Here is a 19,780-nt window from a genome sequence, read left to right as displayed (position 1 = left end):
TGCTAAATGGAAGACTCCCCCTCTGTTATTTTCCCACTGCCTTACTCCCGTCCACACCAACTTCGCATGCCAGGCGTTCCAATTTTTGAACCTTTCACCCTTAAGGCAAAGCAAAGGGACAAGCTTTCCCCAGGCACACTTCCACCACTAAATGCATGCCCAAGGCTAAGCAAACCTGGGCTGCACGTCAACCTCCCTCAAAACCTGACAAGCCTGAAGGGGCGGGCCTCCTCCTGGGGGACCCCAGAGAAGGAGGCCGACTTCTTCACTTCACACAGGTCTGGACTCAGGTCACTTCAGACGCATGGGTGCAAGAGGTGGTCTCTCACGGATATACGGACTCATTCAAAAGATGCCTTCCCCCAATAGTTCTTTGGCATGTGCCTTCCCGCAGAACTACAAAAGGCCCTGATTATGCATCAAATTATACAATCGCTACTGCAGTCAGCAGTAATCATACCAGTTCCTCTGTCTCAACACGGACTGGGCTATTATTCCTCTCTGTTTCTAGTGCCCAAACCAAACGGTCACACAAACCCATCCTCAACCTCAAATCTGTTAACCAATTTGTCAAGGTTCCCAAATTCCGCATGGAGATGCTTCGTTCCATAGTATTTGCTATGGAACGGGGGAACTTTATGGTATCCATGGATATACAGAATACTTATCTGCATATCCCTATTGCTCCTATGCATAAGCAACACCTTCATTTTGCTATTGGCAATTCCCATGATCAATTCAGGGCACTGCCATTCGGACTGTCTAGAGCCCCTCCCCACCACAAATTTTCACTAAATTTATGGCAGTCATGGCAGCACAGCCTTCGTCTTCAGGGAGTCGGACTACTTCCCTATCTAGATGACTCACTACTGCTGACTTCTTCACAAGAAGCATCACTGAGCCATTTTCAACTCATGATGACCTTCCTCCAGAGACACGGTTGGCTTATCAATTAGAAATAGTTCTCCCTCATACCATCCCAGCGGATATTACATTTGGTTGCCCTCCTGGACATGGAGACCCAGCGTCTCCTTCTGCCCGCAGAAAAGTTCTTCAAGTTGTAGCACAGGGTTCGCCAGCTGCTCTGCCGAGTGTCCATCCACTCGGCTATGCAGGTCCTAGTACTGATGGTTTTGACCTTCGACATGATAGAGTATGCTCAAATCCATCCTCGTCCCCTGCAACACCTGACCGTGGTCAAGTGGAACGGGCAAACTCATTTGATTAGGTCTCAACTGATGACTCTAACTCTGGAGGTCCGCTTGTCCCTCACTTGGTGGCTCCATATGGCACACTTGGACAAAGGTCGATCCCTTTTGGATTCCGGACTGAGTACTTCTAACCACGGATGCCAGCCTTCGCAGTTGGGCAGCAGTAACGGGTCAACACTCGTATTGGATGCTGTCAGAGTCCCGTCTCCCAATCAAAGCGCTGTTTCTGGCGCAACCTCTTCTTCACTGCCGGCCAGTTCAGATTCAGTTTGAAAATGCCACCGCAGTGGCTAATCTTAATCATCAGGGTGGCACTCGCAGCCAAATGGCGATGCAGGAAGTGGCTAGCATTCTCTGATGGGCAGAACGTCACCTTCCGGCCATCTCTGTCGTGTACATTCGACTCACCCTCAGCTAGTAAGCAGACTTCCTCGGTAGTTAGGAGAATGGTCCATGCATCCGGAAGTCTTCCAACTTCTAGTGGACAAGTAGGGTCTCGTGTACATATTTCCTCCATTATCCCTTTTGCCAAGTGTTAAGCGGAAATTCAAACAAGGAGGCAATCTCATTATAGAACTATACCATAGATATTGGTCACACAAGTCACCTTATGTCAAAAAATAGCCCCCAAATATCCTTAATTCAGGGATAACAGTGGAGGTGCTGCCACAGGCAAGTAATGAATCAAATGCACAAAAGGAGAGAGGAAAGAATTGTCTTAAAGTGGTGCATGTTACACAATGTAAAATATAACTTTCAATTTAATTAGTTTTTAAAACTAGCAAAATATAGGATAAAAATACACACAAGTGAAAAAAGATAAGAAAAGATAAGAAAAGTGTTTAAAATATGACAATTCTGCACACAAGATATCCACTGAATGTAAAGCCAATAAGACTTATATCAAGAATATATTATTGTGTGTGTCAGTGTCTGTTCTCATTTCGTATTATACAGTGTTAGCATGGTTCACAGATTCTTCATTATTAAACAGTGTTTTTTTACCCTAGGGAGTGTTCAATAAGTCAATAATATCTACTTATTGAACACACCCTAGTGTAAAAAAAACACTGTTTAATAATGAAGAATCTGTGAACCATGCTAACACTGTATAATACGAAATGAGAACAGACACTGAAAAACACAATATATTCTTGATATAAGTCTTATTGGCTTTACATTCAGTTGATATCTTGTGCACAGAATTATCATATTTTAAACACTTTTCTTATAATTTTTCGCTTGTGTGTGTTCTATATATTGCTAGTTTTTTAATACTAATTAAATGTAAAGTTATTTTCTATATTGTGTAACGTGCACCACTTTAAGGCACTTTTTTCGTCTCTCCTTTTGGTCAACCTCATTGTAGTAGCCCCAGCATGGCCCGGATGTCATTGGTTCTCGGATCTACAAGGACTCTCAGTGGGAGTCCCTCTTCCACTCCCTCTGCCCCACGACCTCCTGTCTCAGGGCCCATGTCTGCACCCAGACCTTCCTTTTTGAATCTTCCATACTCTGGGTGAAAGGCTTTTCTCGCCAGTGGTGCAAACCATGCTTAAGGCCCGGAAGCTGGCATCTGTCCGCATATACTACAGGATTTGGCATACTTACTTCCAGTGCTGTGCTTCCAGGCATTATGACCCTTCGGTTTTCCAGATCTCCAGGATTCTGTCCTTCCTCCAACGGGGATTAGGCCTCAGCCTTCGCATGGCTTCTCTAAAAGTCCATATGTTGGCCTTATCGGTGTAGTTTCAACGCAGAATTCCTCCTATACCAGATGTCCACACATGGCATTCTCTGATTACAGCCTCCTTACGTTCCTCACGTGGCACCATGGGATTTGTTGGTCGTTCTGGACGCTCTTCAACCTCTGGAAACAGTTGAACTGAAATGGTTCACTGCTAAGATGTTATTCCTTCTGGCCCTTTATCTGCCAGACGTATGTCTGACATGGGAGCTATATTTTCGCCCTCCTTTTCCTAATTTTCATCCGGCCAGGGTTGTACTCTGTACCAGACCGGGTTGCCTACCTAAGGTGGTTTCCCGGTTCCATTTGAATGGGGACATTGTGGTTCCAGCCTTCCGTCTCCTCAGATCTCTCACTTGCTGAGCGTTCTTTGGATGTGGTTCATGCTCTCCATATCTATGTTGACCGAACTAGTTTCCTAAGAAAATCGGATTCCTTCTTCATTCTTTATGGTTTTCATAAACGTGGTTGGCCAGCTAATAAACTTTGGCCAGATGGATTAGAATGACAATAGCACAATCATATTCTCAAGCAGGACTTACAGTCCCGACTTATATTTCTGCTAATTCTACTGTGTCTGTTGGACCATCATGGGCAGGGCGCAAAGACGCGTCCACTGAACAATTGTGCAAGGCAGCTACGTGGTCTTCAATCCACACTTTTCTTAGGTTCTATGCCTTTGATACATTTGCCTCCTAGAATGCTTAATTTAGACGCCGGATACTTTCATCCACTCAGGCGCGTCTCCAACTTTGATCGTTATGGAACCCATAGAAGGAAATGAGAGTTATGGTAGACTTACTTTGGTTAACTCTTTCTTCGAGGTCCATAAGGTCCACAGGGCGCCCGCCCTGATGCACCTGGTCTATAGGGGTTTGCGGCCTTTGTCACTGGTTCCCTTCTCCTGTCCGTGAGAGTGTGTTCTTCTGAATACCATGTTCTTTCTGCTTTCGCTTCCAAAAAACTGACCTTCCTCTGCAGTGGGCGGGGTTATAGGGAGATGGACCGGAACATCCTGTGGTATCTAAAGACTTAACTGTATGGTGACCAGGAGCTGATCCTACCATCTATAACCCACTGTTATCCCTGTGGATCTTGAAGAAAGAGTTAACAAAGGTAAGTTTACCATAATTCAACTTTTTTCAATCACATGACAAGAGCTGATTGGCTGGAGCACCATTTATCATACGCAACAAGTTTTAAAAACTGGTTGCATATGATAAAATGCATTGATAATTAGGCCACATAATAATTTTTTCGGTAAAAAATTAAATCGTAACTTCTAACTTTATTTATTTATTTTAGATTGGATGACCACAACAAGGTAGGTTTTTGTGTTTCACTTTAGTAGCTTATGATTGTTCCGTTATTCAGGTAGCTAATTGGGTGCAGAAAAACCTCTAGCTCAATGGGTCCCAAAGTTTGGCTCCTTAACCAGTTAACTGATGATTCCCCCCCCCCCCCCCAAAAAAAAAAAACCGCTCAGAAATTGTCTGTTTTTTTTATGAGTGAATTAGGTAAAGAATATGATTTTAGTTTAAAAAAAACAAAAACATTTCTATAATAAAACATTTTTTATTTTTCAAACATCTGTAACTTTGCGACCATCGATACATTACGTTTTACACCCCAGACAGCTGCCAGGTACACAGGAGGGGGGTATGGGAGGGGGGGAGATTGGTTTACACCTCCCCAGCGGCTGCTATTATCTGCAGCCACTGGGTGCGGGGTGCTGTCGTGCTCACCGGTCAGCAATGATCAGCAACACTGAGGGGAGGGTGCCTCTGAGAGCAGCAGCGGGGGGAAGTTTCCCTTTTTCTCTTCCCTGCAGCTGTTAACACTGTTTATCTGACTGGTTGCATTCTGTGCGACCAGGTCAGATAAAGCACTTGCTGGTATGGTCGCATCTGATACGACCATGCCAGGCAAGTGATAAAAGTATCAGAATTTTATTCCCCCTACCCCTAGGTCAAAAGCTTTTAATTGAGAAAATAAAAATATGAATTTAAGAATAATAGGCCGGATGTAATGGCTTGCGAGACGGGTGGAGCTTCGAGACTGCGCCCGAATTCGTACGTTTTATTAAAGCAGAAAATATTTACAAGGCAAAACCAACCAGGTTTTGCCTTGTAAACGTTTGCTGCTTTAAAAAAAACTTACGAGTTCGACCGGAGTCTCGGAGCTCCGGCCGTCTCGCAAGCCATTACATCCGGCCCATTGTGTTTATATGTCATTCTTAGGTTCGTTTGTGGTATAGCAGATAGTGTCTAGTTAGACAGTCAATAGATAGACACCACATGTTAGACAGTCAAAAGGTATACATGAAAAAAGTAGACCTGGTCGACGGCCAGAAGGTAGACAGGGTCGAAAAGTCGACATGAAAATGTTTGACATACAAAAAGTAGACACTTTTTTTTGTTTTTTTGCATTTTTGGGGTTTGTGTGGATAGTTTTGTCATCTAGGACCCACAGTTGTAGAAAGGAATCCCCTCACTGAGCTCACTTCGCTTCCCACACTTCGGGCTCGATGCGCGCGCCGCAAAGTTTTTTTAGTTTTGTTTTTTTTAACATCAATAATTTTTATTCAGATTTTTTGTTATGCTAAACAGGGGTACAGAAAGAAGAAAAGGGGAGGGGAGGAAGGGGGAGCAGTAAATACATAGGAGAGACAATTTGTATACTTATACATACATTTCAAAATCGATCAAACGTGTTTTAGAAGGAGTACATTGGACGTAATGCAGTGGGGGGTACATAATAATGGAAAAAAAGAAAAAGAAACCCTGAGTCCACAATAATGCCAATTGCAACCAAGAGCACCGAGCGGTCCCAGGCTCAGGAAGAGGAGGTGTCTCCAGCTAGGGGAGGGGTGTGAGGGTGAATGTCCGGGGGGGAAGATCGCCGTACCAAGTCGGCTCCCTCACCCTCCGTGGTAAAAAGCAGCCAAGGCTTCCAACGCATTAGAGGGGACTTGGCAGAAAGGGAGCAAGGCATATACTCAGTCTCCATCAAGAATTGCTTCTGAATTCTATGTATGACTTTCATTAAGGGGGGGGGGGTATGGATTGTTTCCAACTCTGAGCCAAGGCCGCACGGGCTGCAAGGCAAATGTGACCTAAAACATATTGTAAATTAGCACCCACGGAGCGCGGGTAGACATTTAGTAAAGCGATAAGGGGGGTGGGGGACAGAGTGAGTCCAAGTACTTTATTAATTAGCCCAAACACCTCGACCCAGTACGACTTAATAGAGGGGCAGGTCCAAAAAATATGAAAAAGATGGCCCACCTCACCGCAGAGACGCCAGCAAAACTTCGAGCATGCAGGCCAAATCGTGTGCAGCCTATCGGGTGTGAGATATAACCTATTCAATAACTTGACGTGCATCTCGGAATGGTTTAGGCATTTAGACATAGTAAAGGATGACATAAAGATGTGTTGCCATTGGGGTTCAGTAAGGGTACATCCAATATCTGCCTCCCACCTGATTTGGGCTCTGGTTTTAAGAACGGGAACTAATGCTAGTAGTGTCTTGTACCAAAAGGAGATCTCACCTGCCGAAGCATCCTTAGAAAGACGACCTAGGGCCTGAGACATAGTAGGGTGCAATGGGGAGGGGGTAAGGTGTAGGCTGTTCCACCAATGTTGTATTTGATAGTATCTGAGCCTCTCAGATTCAGGTAAAGCAAAGCGTTCTTGGATGGTAGAGAAGGAGCTAAGCACGGGCCCGTTGAACAGGTCTCCCAGTAGACCGATCCCCCTAGAACGCCAACCTGTCAAATTAAGATTAGGGATTAGGGCGGTTACTGTGCGTAGGGAAATGCGAGGCAAGGTATGGAGGGGAGAAGATGAGCCGATGGTCAGTTTATCCCAGACCTGTAGAGTGGCACGGGTTGAGGGGAGAAGGCGTAGATCCGAAGGACGCATAGATTTAGGTAGCCAAAAAAGATCCCTCAAGGGGAACCCGGGGCAGGTTAGTTAGTCCAAACACGTCCACCCCGAATGTGCATCACTAGTAAGAGCTTTAATCTGAGCCAAGAGGCAGGCTTCTTGGTATAAAGAAAGGTTAGGCATGTCAAGGCCACCAACTCTCCTAGGTAGTGACATCCTGGCGCGGGACAATTTAGGCGGTCGCAAAGCCCAGACATAATTGGTCAGGATAGTGGTAGCCTTGTCTAAATATTTCTTGGGGAAGACAAAGGGGATTGTGCGAAACAGAAACATTAGTTTGGGAAGCAACGACATTTTAAAGGTGGCCAGGCGGCCCAGCCATGATATCTCATAATTGAGCCACGATTTGGTGGACAATTGTAGCGCAGTCAGTAAAGGGGGGAGGTTAACGTCAAATACAGAAGAGGAGGATGGGGGGATATGGATACCTAAATACTTTATCGAGGTTGTTTGCCAATTGTAGGGGTATGTAGTGCGCAAAGGGGCCACGGAATGAGAGAGATTGATAGGCAGGGCGTCAGTTTTAGTTGTGTTTAATTTGTAGTAGGACGCTGCAGAGTACCTATCTATAATATTGTGTAAATGAGGGAGTGAGGTGCAGGGGTCAGTTACAAATAAAAGAACATCTGCAAATAAACATAGTTTATGGGGGACGGTGCCGAGTTGGAGTCCTGGAAATTGTGGTTCCGTCCGAATCTTAGCTGCCAAAGGTTCAATCGCCAGGACAAAAATGAGAGGGGAGAGGAGGCAGCCCTGACGCGTGCCGTTGTAAATTGGGAAGGGGAAGACAGGAAACCATTACTAAAGACCCGGGCCGAGGGCGAGCTATACAGGGCTAGTATGGATGACAGGATACGGTCGCGGAAGCCAAATTTCAATAATACTTCCCGTATGTAGGTCCAGTTTATGCGGTCGAAAGCCTTCTCCGCATCTAGGGATAGCAGGAGGAGGCCCTGTTCACGGGCTATGGAGTCTACGAGGTTAAATACTCTACGGGTATTATCAGACGCTTGTCGACCAGGGATAAATCCGACCTGATCGGGGTGTATCAAGGAGGCAAGGAGGGCGTTCAGTCGGTAAGCTATTAATTTAGCATATATTTCTCTAACGTCCTAAGTGGATGCTGGGGACTCCGTAAGGACCATGGGGATTAGCGGCTCCGCAGGAGACTGGGCACAACTATAAAGAAAGCTTTTAGACTACTGGTGTGCACTGGCTCCTCCCACTAAGACCCTCCTCCAGACCTCAGTTAGATTCTTGTGCCAGGCCGAGCTGGATGCACACTAGGGGCTCTCCTGAGCACCTAGAAAGAAAGTATATTTAGGTTTTTTATTTTCAGTGAGATCTGCTGGCAACAGACTCACTGCAGCGAGGGACTAAGGGGAGAAGAAGCGAACCTACCTAACAGGTGGTAGTTTGGGCTTCTTAGGCTACTGGACACCATTAGCTCCAGAGGGATCGACCGCAGGACCCGACCTTGGTGTTCGTTCCCGGAGCCGCGCCGCCGTCCCCCTTACAGAGCCAGAAGCACGAAGAAGGTCCGGAAAAACGGCGGCAGAAGACTTCAGTCTTCACCAAGGTAGCGCACAGCACTGCAGCTGTGCGCCATTGCTCCTCATGTACACCTCATACTTCGGTCACTGATGGGTGCAGGGCGCTGGGGGGGGGCGCCCTGAGGGCAATAAATAACACCTTGGCTGGCAAAATATACATCATATATAGTCCCAGAGGCTATATAGATGTAAAATTACCCCTGCCAGTATCACAGAAAAAGCGGGAGAAAGTCCGCCAAAAAGGGGGCGGGGCTTCTCCCTCAGCATACTGGCGCCATTTTTCCCTCACAGTTCCGCTGGAAGGAAGCTCCCTGGCTCTCCCCTGCAGTCTGAGAATACTACAGAAGGGTAAAAAAGAGAGGGGGGGCACTAAATTTAGGCGCAGTATAGATATATATATGTAATATATATAAAAAAGCAGCTATAGGGAAAACACTCATTGATAGTGGGATCCCAGTGTTATATAGCGCTCTGGTGTGTGCTGGCATACTCTCTCTCTGTCTCCCCAAAGGGCTTTGTGGGGTCCTGTCCTCTGTCAGAGCATTATTATTATTATTATTATTATTATTATTATCCTTTATTTATATGGCGCCACAAGGGTTCCGCAGCGCCCAATTACAGAGTACATAAACAAATAATCAACCAGGAAAACAGCAACTTACAGTTGACTACAATATAGGACAAGTACAGGGTAAATAAACATAGCTACATCAGCAGATGACACTGGAATAAGTATCAGGTGGCAGAAGACTGCTGGATTTGGTGCAGCTGAAGATTATTAAAGTAAGAAAAGGGTAAGCACATGAGGGAAGAGGGCCCTGCTCGTGAGAGCTTACATTCTAAAGGGGAGGGGTAGACAGACAGGGGTGAGAAAGATGGGGTACATAGAGAGCGTGGAACAGAGGTTTAGGATGAGATTTGGCTGGGTTTGGTGAAGAAGTGGGTCTTGAGAGCCCGTTTGAAGTTTTGCAGAGAGGTGGAGAGTCTGAGGGGGAGAGGTAGGGAATTCCAGAGAAGTGGTGCAGCACGTGAAAAATCTTGGAGGTAGGAGTGGGAGGAAGTAATCCGTAGGCAGGAGAGTCGGCGAGCATTAGCAGAGCGAAGAGGACGGGTGGGAGTGTAAAGCGAGATAAGATCAGAGATGTAGATGGGAGAGGAGTGGGTGAGGGCTTTGTAAGCAAGTGTGAAAAGTTTGAAATGGATTCTGAAAGGGAAGGGGAGCCAGTGAAGGTCTAGTAAGAGAGGAGAGGTGGACGTAGTCCGTTTGGTGAGGAAAATGAGCCGGGCAGCAGCATTGAGGATAGATTGGAGTGGAGAGAGGTATTTGTCAGGAATGCCAGTCAGGAGGAGATTACAGTAGTCCAGTCAGGAGATGACCAGTGAGTGGATAAGAGTCTTAGTAGCATCCTGGGTCAGAAAGGGTCTGATCCTGGAAATATTTTTTAGACGAAAACGGCAGGTTTGTGAGAGGTGCTGAATGTGTGGTTTGAAGGAGAGGGAGAAGTCAAGATTTACTCCAAGACAGTGCACTTGGGGGGTAGAGGAGATAGTAGTGCCATCAATAGATAATGAGATTGTAGGAGGTGAGGTTATGCGGGAGGGAGGGAAGATGATCATCTCGGTCTTAGACATGTTAAGTTTAAGAAAGCGCTGGGACATCCAGGAAGAGATAGCAGAGAGACAGTTGGAGATACGAGTGAGGAGAGTAGGGGAGAGGTCTGGAGAGGAAAGATAGATTTGAGTGTCATCAGCATAGAGATGATATTGGAAACCAAAAGAACTAATGAGCTTACCTAGTGAGGACGTATAGAGAGAGAAGAGAAGAGGACCAAGGACAGAACCTTGGGGTACCCCTACAGTTAGTGGAAGTGAGGGGGAGGTGGAGTCATGAGAGGAGACAGAGAATGAACGGTCAGAAAGGTAGGACGACAACCAAGAGAGGGCAGTGTCACGCAGACCAATGGAGTGAAGGATTTGCAGTAGGAGAGGATGGTCCACAGTGTCAAAAGCAGCAGAGAGATCAAGTAGAATAAGTAGAGAGTAGTGTCCCTTAGATTTAGCAGCATGGAGGTCATTGCATACTTTTGTAAGGGCAGTTTCAGTGGAGTGGAGAGGACGGAAGCCAGATTGGAATGGGTCAAGCAGTGAGTGTGAGGAAAGAAAGGAAGTAAGGCGGTTGTAAACAATACGCTCAAGGAGTTTGGAGGCAAAAGGGAGGAGAGAGATGGGTCGGTAGTTGGAGAGAGTGTTTGGATCAAGGGTAGGTTTTTTAAGAATAGGAGAGATGAGTGCGTGCTTGAAGGCAGAGGGGACAGTGCCTGATGAGAGGGAGAGATTGAGAAGGTGGGAAAGATGGGAACAAGCATTCCCTGTGTGTTTGCGGTGTGTCGGTATGGCTGTGTCGACATGTTTGATGAGGCTTATGTGGAGGCGGAGCAGATGCCTGTAAATGTGATGTCACCCCCTGCGGGGTCGACACCTGAGTGGATGGTGCTGTGGAAGGAATTACGTGATCGTGTCGACTCCTTACATAAAAGGTTTGACGACATACCTAATGTGGGACTGCCGGCTTCTCAGCCTGTGCCTGCCCAGGCGTCTCAAAAACCATCAGGGGCTCTAAAACGCCCGCTACCTCAGATGGTTGACACAGATGTCGACACGGATACTGACTCCAGTGTCGACGACGAAGAGACTAATGTAACTTCCAGTAGGGCCACACGTTACATGATTGAGGCAATGAAAAATGTGTTGCACATTTCTGATGTTACCCCCGGTACCACAAAAAAGGGTATAATGTTTGGAGAGAAAAAACTACCAGTAGCTTTTCCTCCATCTGAAGAGTTAAATGAAGAAGTGTGAAGAAGCGTCGGCTTCCCCTGATAAAAAGATGGTAATTTCTAAGAGATTACTAATGGCGTACCCTTTCCCGCCAGAGGATAGGTCACGCTGGGAAACATCCCCTAGGGTGGATAAAGCGCTCACACGCTTGTCAAAGAAGGTGGCACTACCGTCTCCGGATACGGCCGCCCTGAAGGAATCTGCTGATAGAAAGCAGGAGGCTATCCTGAAATCTATATATACACACACAGGTGTGATACGGAGACCGGCTATAGCTTCAGCCTGGATGTGCAGCGCTGCTGCTGCGTGGTCAGATTCCCTGTCAGAAAATATAGATACCCTAGACCAGGGACACTATTTTGCTGAACGTAGAGCATATAAAAGACGCACTTTTATACATGAGGGATGCACAGAGGGATATTTGCCGGCTGGCATCCAAAATTAGTGCAATGTCCATTTCTGCCAGGAAAGGGTTATGGACTCGGCAGTGGACAGGTGATGCAGATTCCAAATGACACATGGAAGTTCTGCCTTATAAGGGTGAGGAATTGTTCGGGGATGGTCTCTCGGACCTCGTTTCCACATCAACAGCTGGGAAGTCTACATTTTTGCCCCATGTTCCCTCACAACCAAAGAGAGCACCGTATTATCAGGTACAGTCCTTTCGGCCCAATAGGGGCAAGCGGGTTAAAGGCGCGTCCTTTCTGCCCAGAGGCAGAGGTAGAGGGAAAAAGCTGCAGCATACAGCCAGTTCCCAGGAGCAAAAGTCCTCCCCCGCTTCTTCTAAGTCCACAGCATGAGGCTGGGGCTCCACAGGCAGAGCCAGGTACGGTGGGGGCCCGTCTCAAGCATTTCAGCAATCAGTGGGCTCGCTCACGGGTGGATCCCTGGATCCTTCAAATAGTATCTCAGGGGTACAAACTGGAATTCGAGACGTCTCCCCCCCGCCGTTTCCTCAAATCTGCCTTGCCAACCACTCCCTCAGGCAGGGAGGCAGTGTTACAGGCAATTCAAGAGCTGTATTCACAACAAGTGATAGTAAAGGTGCCCCTACTTCAACAAGGAAGGGGTTACTATTCCACAATGTTTGTGGTACCGAAACCGGACGGTTCGGTGAGACCCATTTTAAATTTGAAATCCTTGAACACATATATCAAAAAATTCAAGTTCAAGATGGAATCGCTCAGGGTGGTTATTGCAAGCCTGGACGAGGGAGATTACATGGTATCGCTGGACATCAAGGATGCTTACCTACATGTCCCCATTTACCATCCTCACAAGGAGTACCTCAGGTTTGTGGTACAAGATTGTCATTACCAATTCCAGACGTTGCCGTTCGGTCTCTCCACGGCTCCGAGGGTCTTTACCAAGGTAATGGCGGAAATGATGATACTCCTTCGAAGGAAGGGAGTTTTAATTATCCCGTACTTGGACGATCTCCTGATAAAGGCGAGGTCCAGAGAGCAGTTGTTGGTAGGGGTAGCACTATCTCGGGAAGTGCAACAACAGCACGGCTGGATTCTAAACATTCCAAAGTCACAGCTGGTCCCTGCGACACGCCTGCTGTTCCTAGGGATGGTTCTGGACACAGAACAGAGAAAAGTGTTTCTCCCGGAGGAGAAGGCCAAGGAGCTGTCATCTCTAGTCAGAGGCCTCCTAAAACCAAAACAGGTGTCGGTGCATCACTGCACGCGGATCCTGGGAAAAATGGTAGCTTCCTACGAAGCGATTCCATTCGGCAGGTTTCATGCAAGAACCTTTCAGTGGGACCTGTTGGACAAGTGGTCCGGATCGCATCTTCAGATGCATCGTCTGATAACCCTGTCTCCAAGGACAAGGGTGTCTCTGCTGTGGTGGCTGCAGAGTGCTCATCTTCAAGAGGGCCGCAGATTCGGCATACAGGACTGGGTCCTGGTGACCACGGATGCCAGCCTTCGAGGCTGGGGAGCAGTCACACAGGGAAGAAACTTCCAAGGACTATGGTCAAGTCAGGAGACTTCCCTGCACATAAATATTCTGGAACTAAGGGCCATTTACAATGCCCTAAGTCAGGCAAAACCCCTGCTTCAAAACCAGCCGGTACTGATCCAGTCAGACAACATCACGGCAGTCGCCCATGTAAATCGACAGGGCGGCACAAGAAGCAGGACGGCAATGGCAGAAGCCACAAGGATTCTCAGATGGGCGGAAAGTCACGTGTTAGCACTGTCAGCAGTGTTCATTCCGGGAGTGGACAACTGGGAAGCAGACTTCCTCAGCAGGCACGACCTCCACCCGGGAGAGTGGGGACTTCATCCAGAAGTCTTTCAAATGATTGTAAACCAGTGGGAAAAACCACAGGTGGACATGATGGCGTCCCGCCTAAACAAAAAGCTAGAAAAATATTGCGCCAGGTCAAGAGACCCGCAGGCGATAGCTGTGGACGCTCTGGTAACACCGTGGGTATACCGATCGGTTTATGTGTTCCCTCCTCTTCCTCTCATACCAAAGGTACTGAGGATAATAAGGAGAAGAGGAGTAAGAACTATACTCATTGTTCCGGATTGGCCAAGAAGAGCGTGGTATCCGGAACTTCAAGAAATTATGTCAGAGGACCCATGGCCTCTACCGCTCAGACAGGACCTGCTGCAGCAGGGGCCCTGTCTGTTCCAAGACTTACCGCGGCTGCGTTTGACGGCATGGCGGTTGAACACCGGATCCTGAAGGAAAAGGGCATTCCGGAGGAAGTCATTCCTACGCTGATAAAAGCTAGGAAAGAAGTAACCGCGAACCATTATCACCGCATATGGCGAAAATATGTTGCGTGGTGTGAGTCCAGGAAGGCCCCAACGGAAGAATTTCAGCTGGGCCGGTTCCTGCACTTCCTACAGTCAGGGGTGACTATGGGCCTTAAATTGAGTTCCATTAAGGTCCAGATTTCGGCTCTTATCGATTTTCTTCCAGAGAGAATTGGCTTCACTACCTGAAGTTCAGACTTTTGTTAAGGGAGTGCTGCATATTCAGCCCCCTTTTGTGCCTCCAGTGGCACCTTGGGATCTCAACGTGGTGTTGGATTTCCTAAAGTCACATAGGTTTGAGCCACTGAAAACCATGGATTTAAAATATCTCACGTGGAAAGTGGTCATGTTGTTGGCCTTGGCTTCGGCCAGGCGTGTTTCAGAATTGGCGGCTTTGTCATGTAAAAGCCCTTATCTGATTTTCCATATGGATAGGGCAGAATTGAGGACTCGTCCCCAGTTTCTCCCCAAAGTGGTATCAGCTTTTCATCTGAACCAACCTATCGTGGTGCCTGCGGCTACGAATGACTTGGAGGCTTCCAAGTTGTTGGATGTAGTCAGGGCCCTAAAAATTTATGTTTCCAGGACAGCTGGAGTCAGGAAGACTGACTCGCTTTTTATCCTGTATGTGCCCAACAAGTTGGGTGCACCTGCTTCTAAGCAGACTATTGCTCGCTGGATCTGTAGTACGATTCAGCTTGCACATTCTGCGGCTGGACTGCCGCATCCTAAATCAGTAAAAGCCCATTCCACGAGGAAGGTGGGCTCTTCTTGGGCGGCTGCCCGAGGGGTCTCGGCTCTTCAACTTTGCCGAGCTGCTACTTGGTCAGGGGCAAACACGTTTTCTAAATTCTACAAATTTGATACCCTGGCTGAGGAGGACCTTGAGTTCTCTCATTCGGTGCTGCAGAGTCATCCGCACTCTCCCGGCGGTTTGGGAGCTTTGGTATAATCCCCATGGTCCTTACGGAGTCCCCAGCATCCACTTAGGACGTTAGAGAAAATAAGAATTTACTCACCGGTAATTCTATTCCTCATAGTCCGTAGTGGATGCTGGGCGCCCATCCCAAGTGCCGATTGTCTGCAATACTTGTATATAGTTATTGCTTAACTAAAGGGTTATTGTTGAGCTATCTGTTGAGAGGCTCAGTCGTTATCATGCTGTTAACTGGGTATTGTATCACGAGTTATACGGTGTGATTGGTGTGGCTGGTATGAGTCTTACCCGGGATTCAAAATCCTTCCTACTTGTGTCAGCTCTTCCGGGCACAGTATCCTAACTGAGGTCTGGAGGAGGGTCTTAGTGGGAGGAGCCAGTGCACACCAGTAGTCTAAAAGCTTTCTTTATAGTTGTGCCCAGTCTCCTGCGGAGCCGCTAATCCCCATGGTCCTTACGGAGTCCCCAGCATCCACTACGGACTATGAGAAATAGAATTACCGGTGAGTAAATTCTTATTTTTAATGTCTCCGTTTAACAGCGCAATGGGGCGGTAGTTCTGGCAAGAGGTCAAGTCCTTACCTGGTTTAGGGATCGTGACAATGCGAGCCTCCAGCATCTCCGTTGGGAGAGTGCCCTGAGAGGTGATTTCATTATAAACTGTTACCAGGGATGGAGCCAGGAGGTCCTGGAGTGAAACATAAAAATCATTTATAAAGCCATCTGGGCCTGGCGCTTTATCTTTGGGGAGGGATTTAATCGCCCTTAACGTGTCCGTGGTGGACCAGGGGGCATTCAGCACTTCTAATTGGTCGTCGGTAATGGAAGGAAGTTTCAAATCAGCGAGGAAGGAGTTGATAGAGGAAAGAGTTGGCTGCGGGGTAGAAGGGTCAGTCGAGAGATTATAAAGTTGGGAATAGAAGTCAGCAAACTGATTTGATATCTCCAAAGGGTTAGATATTTTGGCGCCTGTTGGGGACATAATGAGCTTAATTCTATTCCTAGCTTGTTGCGCTCTAAGCTTACGAGCAAGCAGTTTTCCCGGTCTATTCCCCGCCAGGTAAAATTTCTGCCGCATCCTGTTTAATGAGGCCTGGATACGCACCATAAGCAATGTCTGAAGCTGGGACCTAATATCAGCTAACTCTTTCTGTAGAGATCTCGAAGGTCGAGCTTGGTTTTTCTCCTCCAGTTCCTTTAATTTACTCTCCAAAACATCCAAGCATTGTTGATGTAGTTTCTTAAGGTGGGCTCCTGCCTGTATCGCCGCTCCTCTAGCAACGGCCTTCAGCGCGCACCAGAAGTTCAGAGTGGACGTGTCTGAGGGAGAGTTAAATTCCAAGTAGGACATGATGCTGTCTACTATAATTTTTTTTAGATACGGGGTTGGCCAGTAAGTGAGGAGGGAGTCTCCAAGGTCGGGGCGGGGCATGCTGACTATTAAGATCCCATTTAAGAAACATCGGGGCATGATCTGACCAGGTTATTGGAAGAATATCCGCGGATCTAGTAAATTGGAGGGTCCATTTATCAGAAAACAAAAAATCAATGCGGGAATAGGAGTTGTGAACGGGAGAGTAGTATGTGTACTCACGGCCCGTAGGGTTTTGCACTCGCCAAATATCGTAGAGGTCAAATTCAGCCAGGAGATTGCGGAAGGCTAAGCATGGGGCGTTAGAGGAGGCTAATGGGGAAGGGGAGGGCCTGGGAGACCTGTCCAACCTAGGGTCAAGGACCAGATTGAAGTCCCCCATGAGAAGGCGCGAGCCTGTATGGTTCCTATGGATAACTAAACATAGTTTACGTAAAAAGGCCACTTGGTTTGAGTTAGGGGCATAAACTGAAACCAAGGTAACCGGTTTGTCATTTAAAAGGCCACTCAAGATAAGATAACGGCCATTTCTCTAACGTCCTAAGTGGATGCTGGGGACTCCGTAAGGACCATGGGGAATAGCGACTCCGCAGGAGACTGGGCACATCTAAAGAAAGCTTTAGGACTATCTGGTGTGCACTGGCTCCTCCCCCTATGACCCCCCTCCAAGCCTCAGTTAGATCTCTGTGCCCGAACGAGAAGGGTGCACACTAGGGGCTCTCCTGAGCTTCTTAGTGAAAGTTTTAGTTTAGGTTTTTTATTTTCAGTGAGACCTGCTGGCAACAGGCTCACTGCATCGAGGGACTAAGGGCAGAAGAAGCGAACTCACCTGCGTGCAGAGTGGATTGGGCTTCTTAGGCTACTGGACATTAGCTCCAGAGGGACGATCACAGGCCCAGCCTGGATGGGTCCCAGAGCCGCGCCGCCGGCCCCCTTACAGAGCCAGAAGACAGAAGAGGTCCGGAAAATCGGCGGCAGAAGACGTCCTGTCTTCAACAAGGTAGCGCACAGCACTGCAGCTGTGCGCCATTGCTCTCAGCACACTTCACACTCCGGTCACTGAGGGTGCAGGGCGCTGGGGGGGGGGCGCCCTGAGACGCAATAAAAAACACCTTGGATGGCAAAAAATGCATCACATATAGCTCCTGGGCTATATGGATGCATTTAACCCCTGCCAGAATACATAAAAAAACGGGAGATAAGGCCGCCGATAAGGGGGCGGAGCCTATCTCCTCAGCACACTGGCGCCATTTTCCCTCACAGCTCCGTTGGAGGGAAGCTCCCTGTCTCTCCCCTGCAGTCACTACACTACAGAAAGGGTTAAAAAAGAGAGGGGGGGCACTAATTACGCGCAGTATTAAATGATACAGCAGCTATAAGGGGAAACACACTTATATAAGGTTATCCCTGTATATATATATAGCGCTCTGGTGTGTGCTGGCAAACTCTCCCTCTGTCTCCCCAAAGGGCTAGTGGGGTCCTGTCCTCTATCAGAGCATTCCCTGTGTGTGTGCTGTATGTCGGTACGTTTGTGTCGACATGTATGAGGGGAAAAATGATGTGGAGACGGAGCAGATTGCCTGTAATAGTGATGTCACCCCCTTAGGGGGTCGACACCTGAGTGGATGAACTGTTGGAAGGAATTACGTGACAGTGTCAGCTCTGTATAAAAGACAGTGGTTGACATGAGACAGCCGGCTACTCAGCTTGTGCCTGTCCAGACGTCTCATAGGCCGTCAGGGGCTATAAAGCGCCCGTTACCTCAGATGGCAGATATAGACGCCGACACGGATACTGACTCCAGTGTCGACGGTGAAGAGACAAATGTGACTTCCAGTAGGGCCACACGTTACATGATTGAGGCAATGAAAAATGTTTTACACATTTCTGATAATACGAGTACCACCAAAAAGGGGTATTATGTTCGGTGAGGAAAAACTACCTGTAGTTTTCCTGAATCTGAGAAATTAAATGAGGTGTGTGATGATGCGTGGTTTTCCCCCGATAACAACTGATAATTTCTAAAATGTTATTGGCATCATATCCTTTCCCGCCAGAGGTTAGGGTGCGTTGGGAAACACCCCCTAGGGGGGATAAAGCGCTCACACGCTTGTAAGGGCTCTACCCTCTCCTGAGATGGCCGCCCTTAAGGATCCTGCTGATAGAAAGCAGGAGGGTATCCTAAAATGTATTTACACACATACTGGTGTTATACTGCGACCAGCAATCGCCTCAGCCTGGATGTGCAGTGCTGGGTTGGCGTGGTCGGATTCCCTGACTGAAAATATTGATACCCTAGATAGGGACAGTATATTTTTGCCTATAGAGCATTTAAAAGATGCATTTCTAGATATGCGTGATGCACAGCGGAATATTTGCCGACTGGCATCAAGTCTAAGTGCGTTGTCCATTTCTACCAGTAGAGGGTTATGGACACGTCAGTGGTCAGGTGATGCGTATTCCAAACGGCATTTGGAAGTATTGCCTTATTAGGGGAGGAGTTATTTGGGGTCGGTCTTTCAGACCTGGTGGCCACGGCAACAGCTGGGAAATCCACGTTTGTACCCCAGGTCGCCTCTCAACATGAGAAGACGCCGTATTATCAGGCGCAGTCTTTTCGTGGACAAGCGGGCAAAAGGTTCCTCATTTCTGCCCCGTGACAGAGGGAGAGGAAGAAGGCTGCACAGCCAGTTCCCAGGAACAGAAACCCTCTCCCGCCTCTGCCAAGCCCTCAGTATGACGCTGGGGCTTTACAAGCAGAATCGGGCACGGTGGGGGGCCCGTCTCAATGAATTTCAGCGCGCAGTGGGCTCACTCGCAAGTAGACCCCTGGATCCTTCAGGTGATATCTCAGGGGTACAAATTAGAATTCGAGACGTCTCCCCCTCGCCGTTTCCTAAAGTCGGCTTTACCGATGTCTCCTTCTGACAGGGAGACAGTTTTGGAAGCCATTCACAAGCTGTATTCCCAGCAGGTGATAATCAAGGTACCCCTCCTGCAACAGGGAAAGGGGTATTATTCCACACTGTTGTGGTACCGAGGCCAGACGGCTCGGTGAGACCGATTCTAAATCTAAAATCTTTGAACACTTACATACAGAGGTTCAAATTCAAGATTGAGTCACTCAGAGCAGTGATTGCGAACCTGGAAGAAGGGGACTACATGATGTCTCGGGACATCTAGGATGCTTACCTTCATGTCAAAATTTACCCTTCTCACCAAGGGTACCTCAGGTTTATGGTACAGAACTGTCACCATCAGTTCAGACGCTGCCGTATGGATGGTCCACGGCACCCCGGGTCTTTACCAAGGTAATGGCCGAAATGATGATATTTCTTCGAAGGAAGGGAATTTTAGTTATCCCTTACTTGGACGATTCCCTGATAAGGGTAAGA

At 47.7% G+C, this 19,780-nt stretch overlaps 1 protein-coding gene across 6 annotated transcripts in view; it reads left to right on the top strand.

Moving 5' to 3' along the window:
• Positions 1-19,780, top strand: part of LOC134927845 (uncharacterized) — a 491,244-nt gene that overhangs the window by 393,054 nt on the left and 78,410 nt on the right. For all 6 annotated transcript variants that reach the window (XM_063922906.1, XM_063922905.1, XM_063922901.1 and 3 more), the window contains one exon: positions 4,264-4,282. In XM_063922906.1, coding sequence (XP_063778976.1) covers positions 4,264-4,282 — 19 coding nt within the window. The remainder of the gene's footprint in view (positions 1-4,263; positions 4,283-19,780) is intronic.

The sequence above is a fragment of the Pseudophryne corroboree genome, chromosome 5, assembly GCF_028390025.1.
Source record: "Pseudophryne corroboree isolate aPseCor3 chromosome 5, aPseCor3.hap2, whole genome shotgun sequence".
Lineage (NCBI taxonomy): Eukaryota > Metazoa > Chordata > Amphibia > Anura > Myobatrachidae > Pseudophryne > Pseudophryne corroboree.
This window is presented reverse-complemented; position numbering and strand designations above follow the sequence as displayed.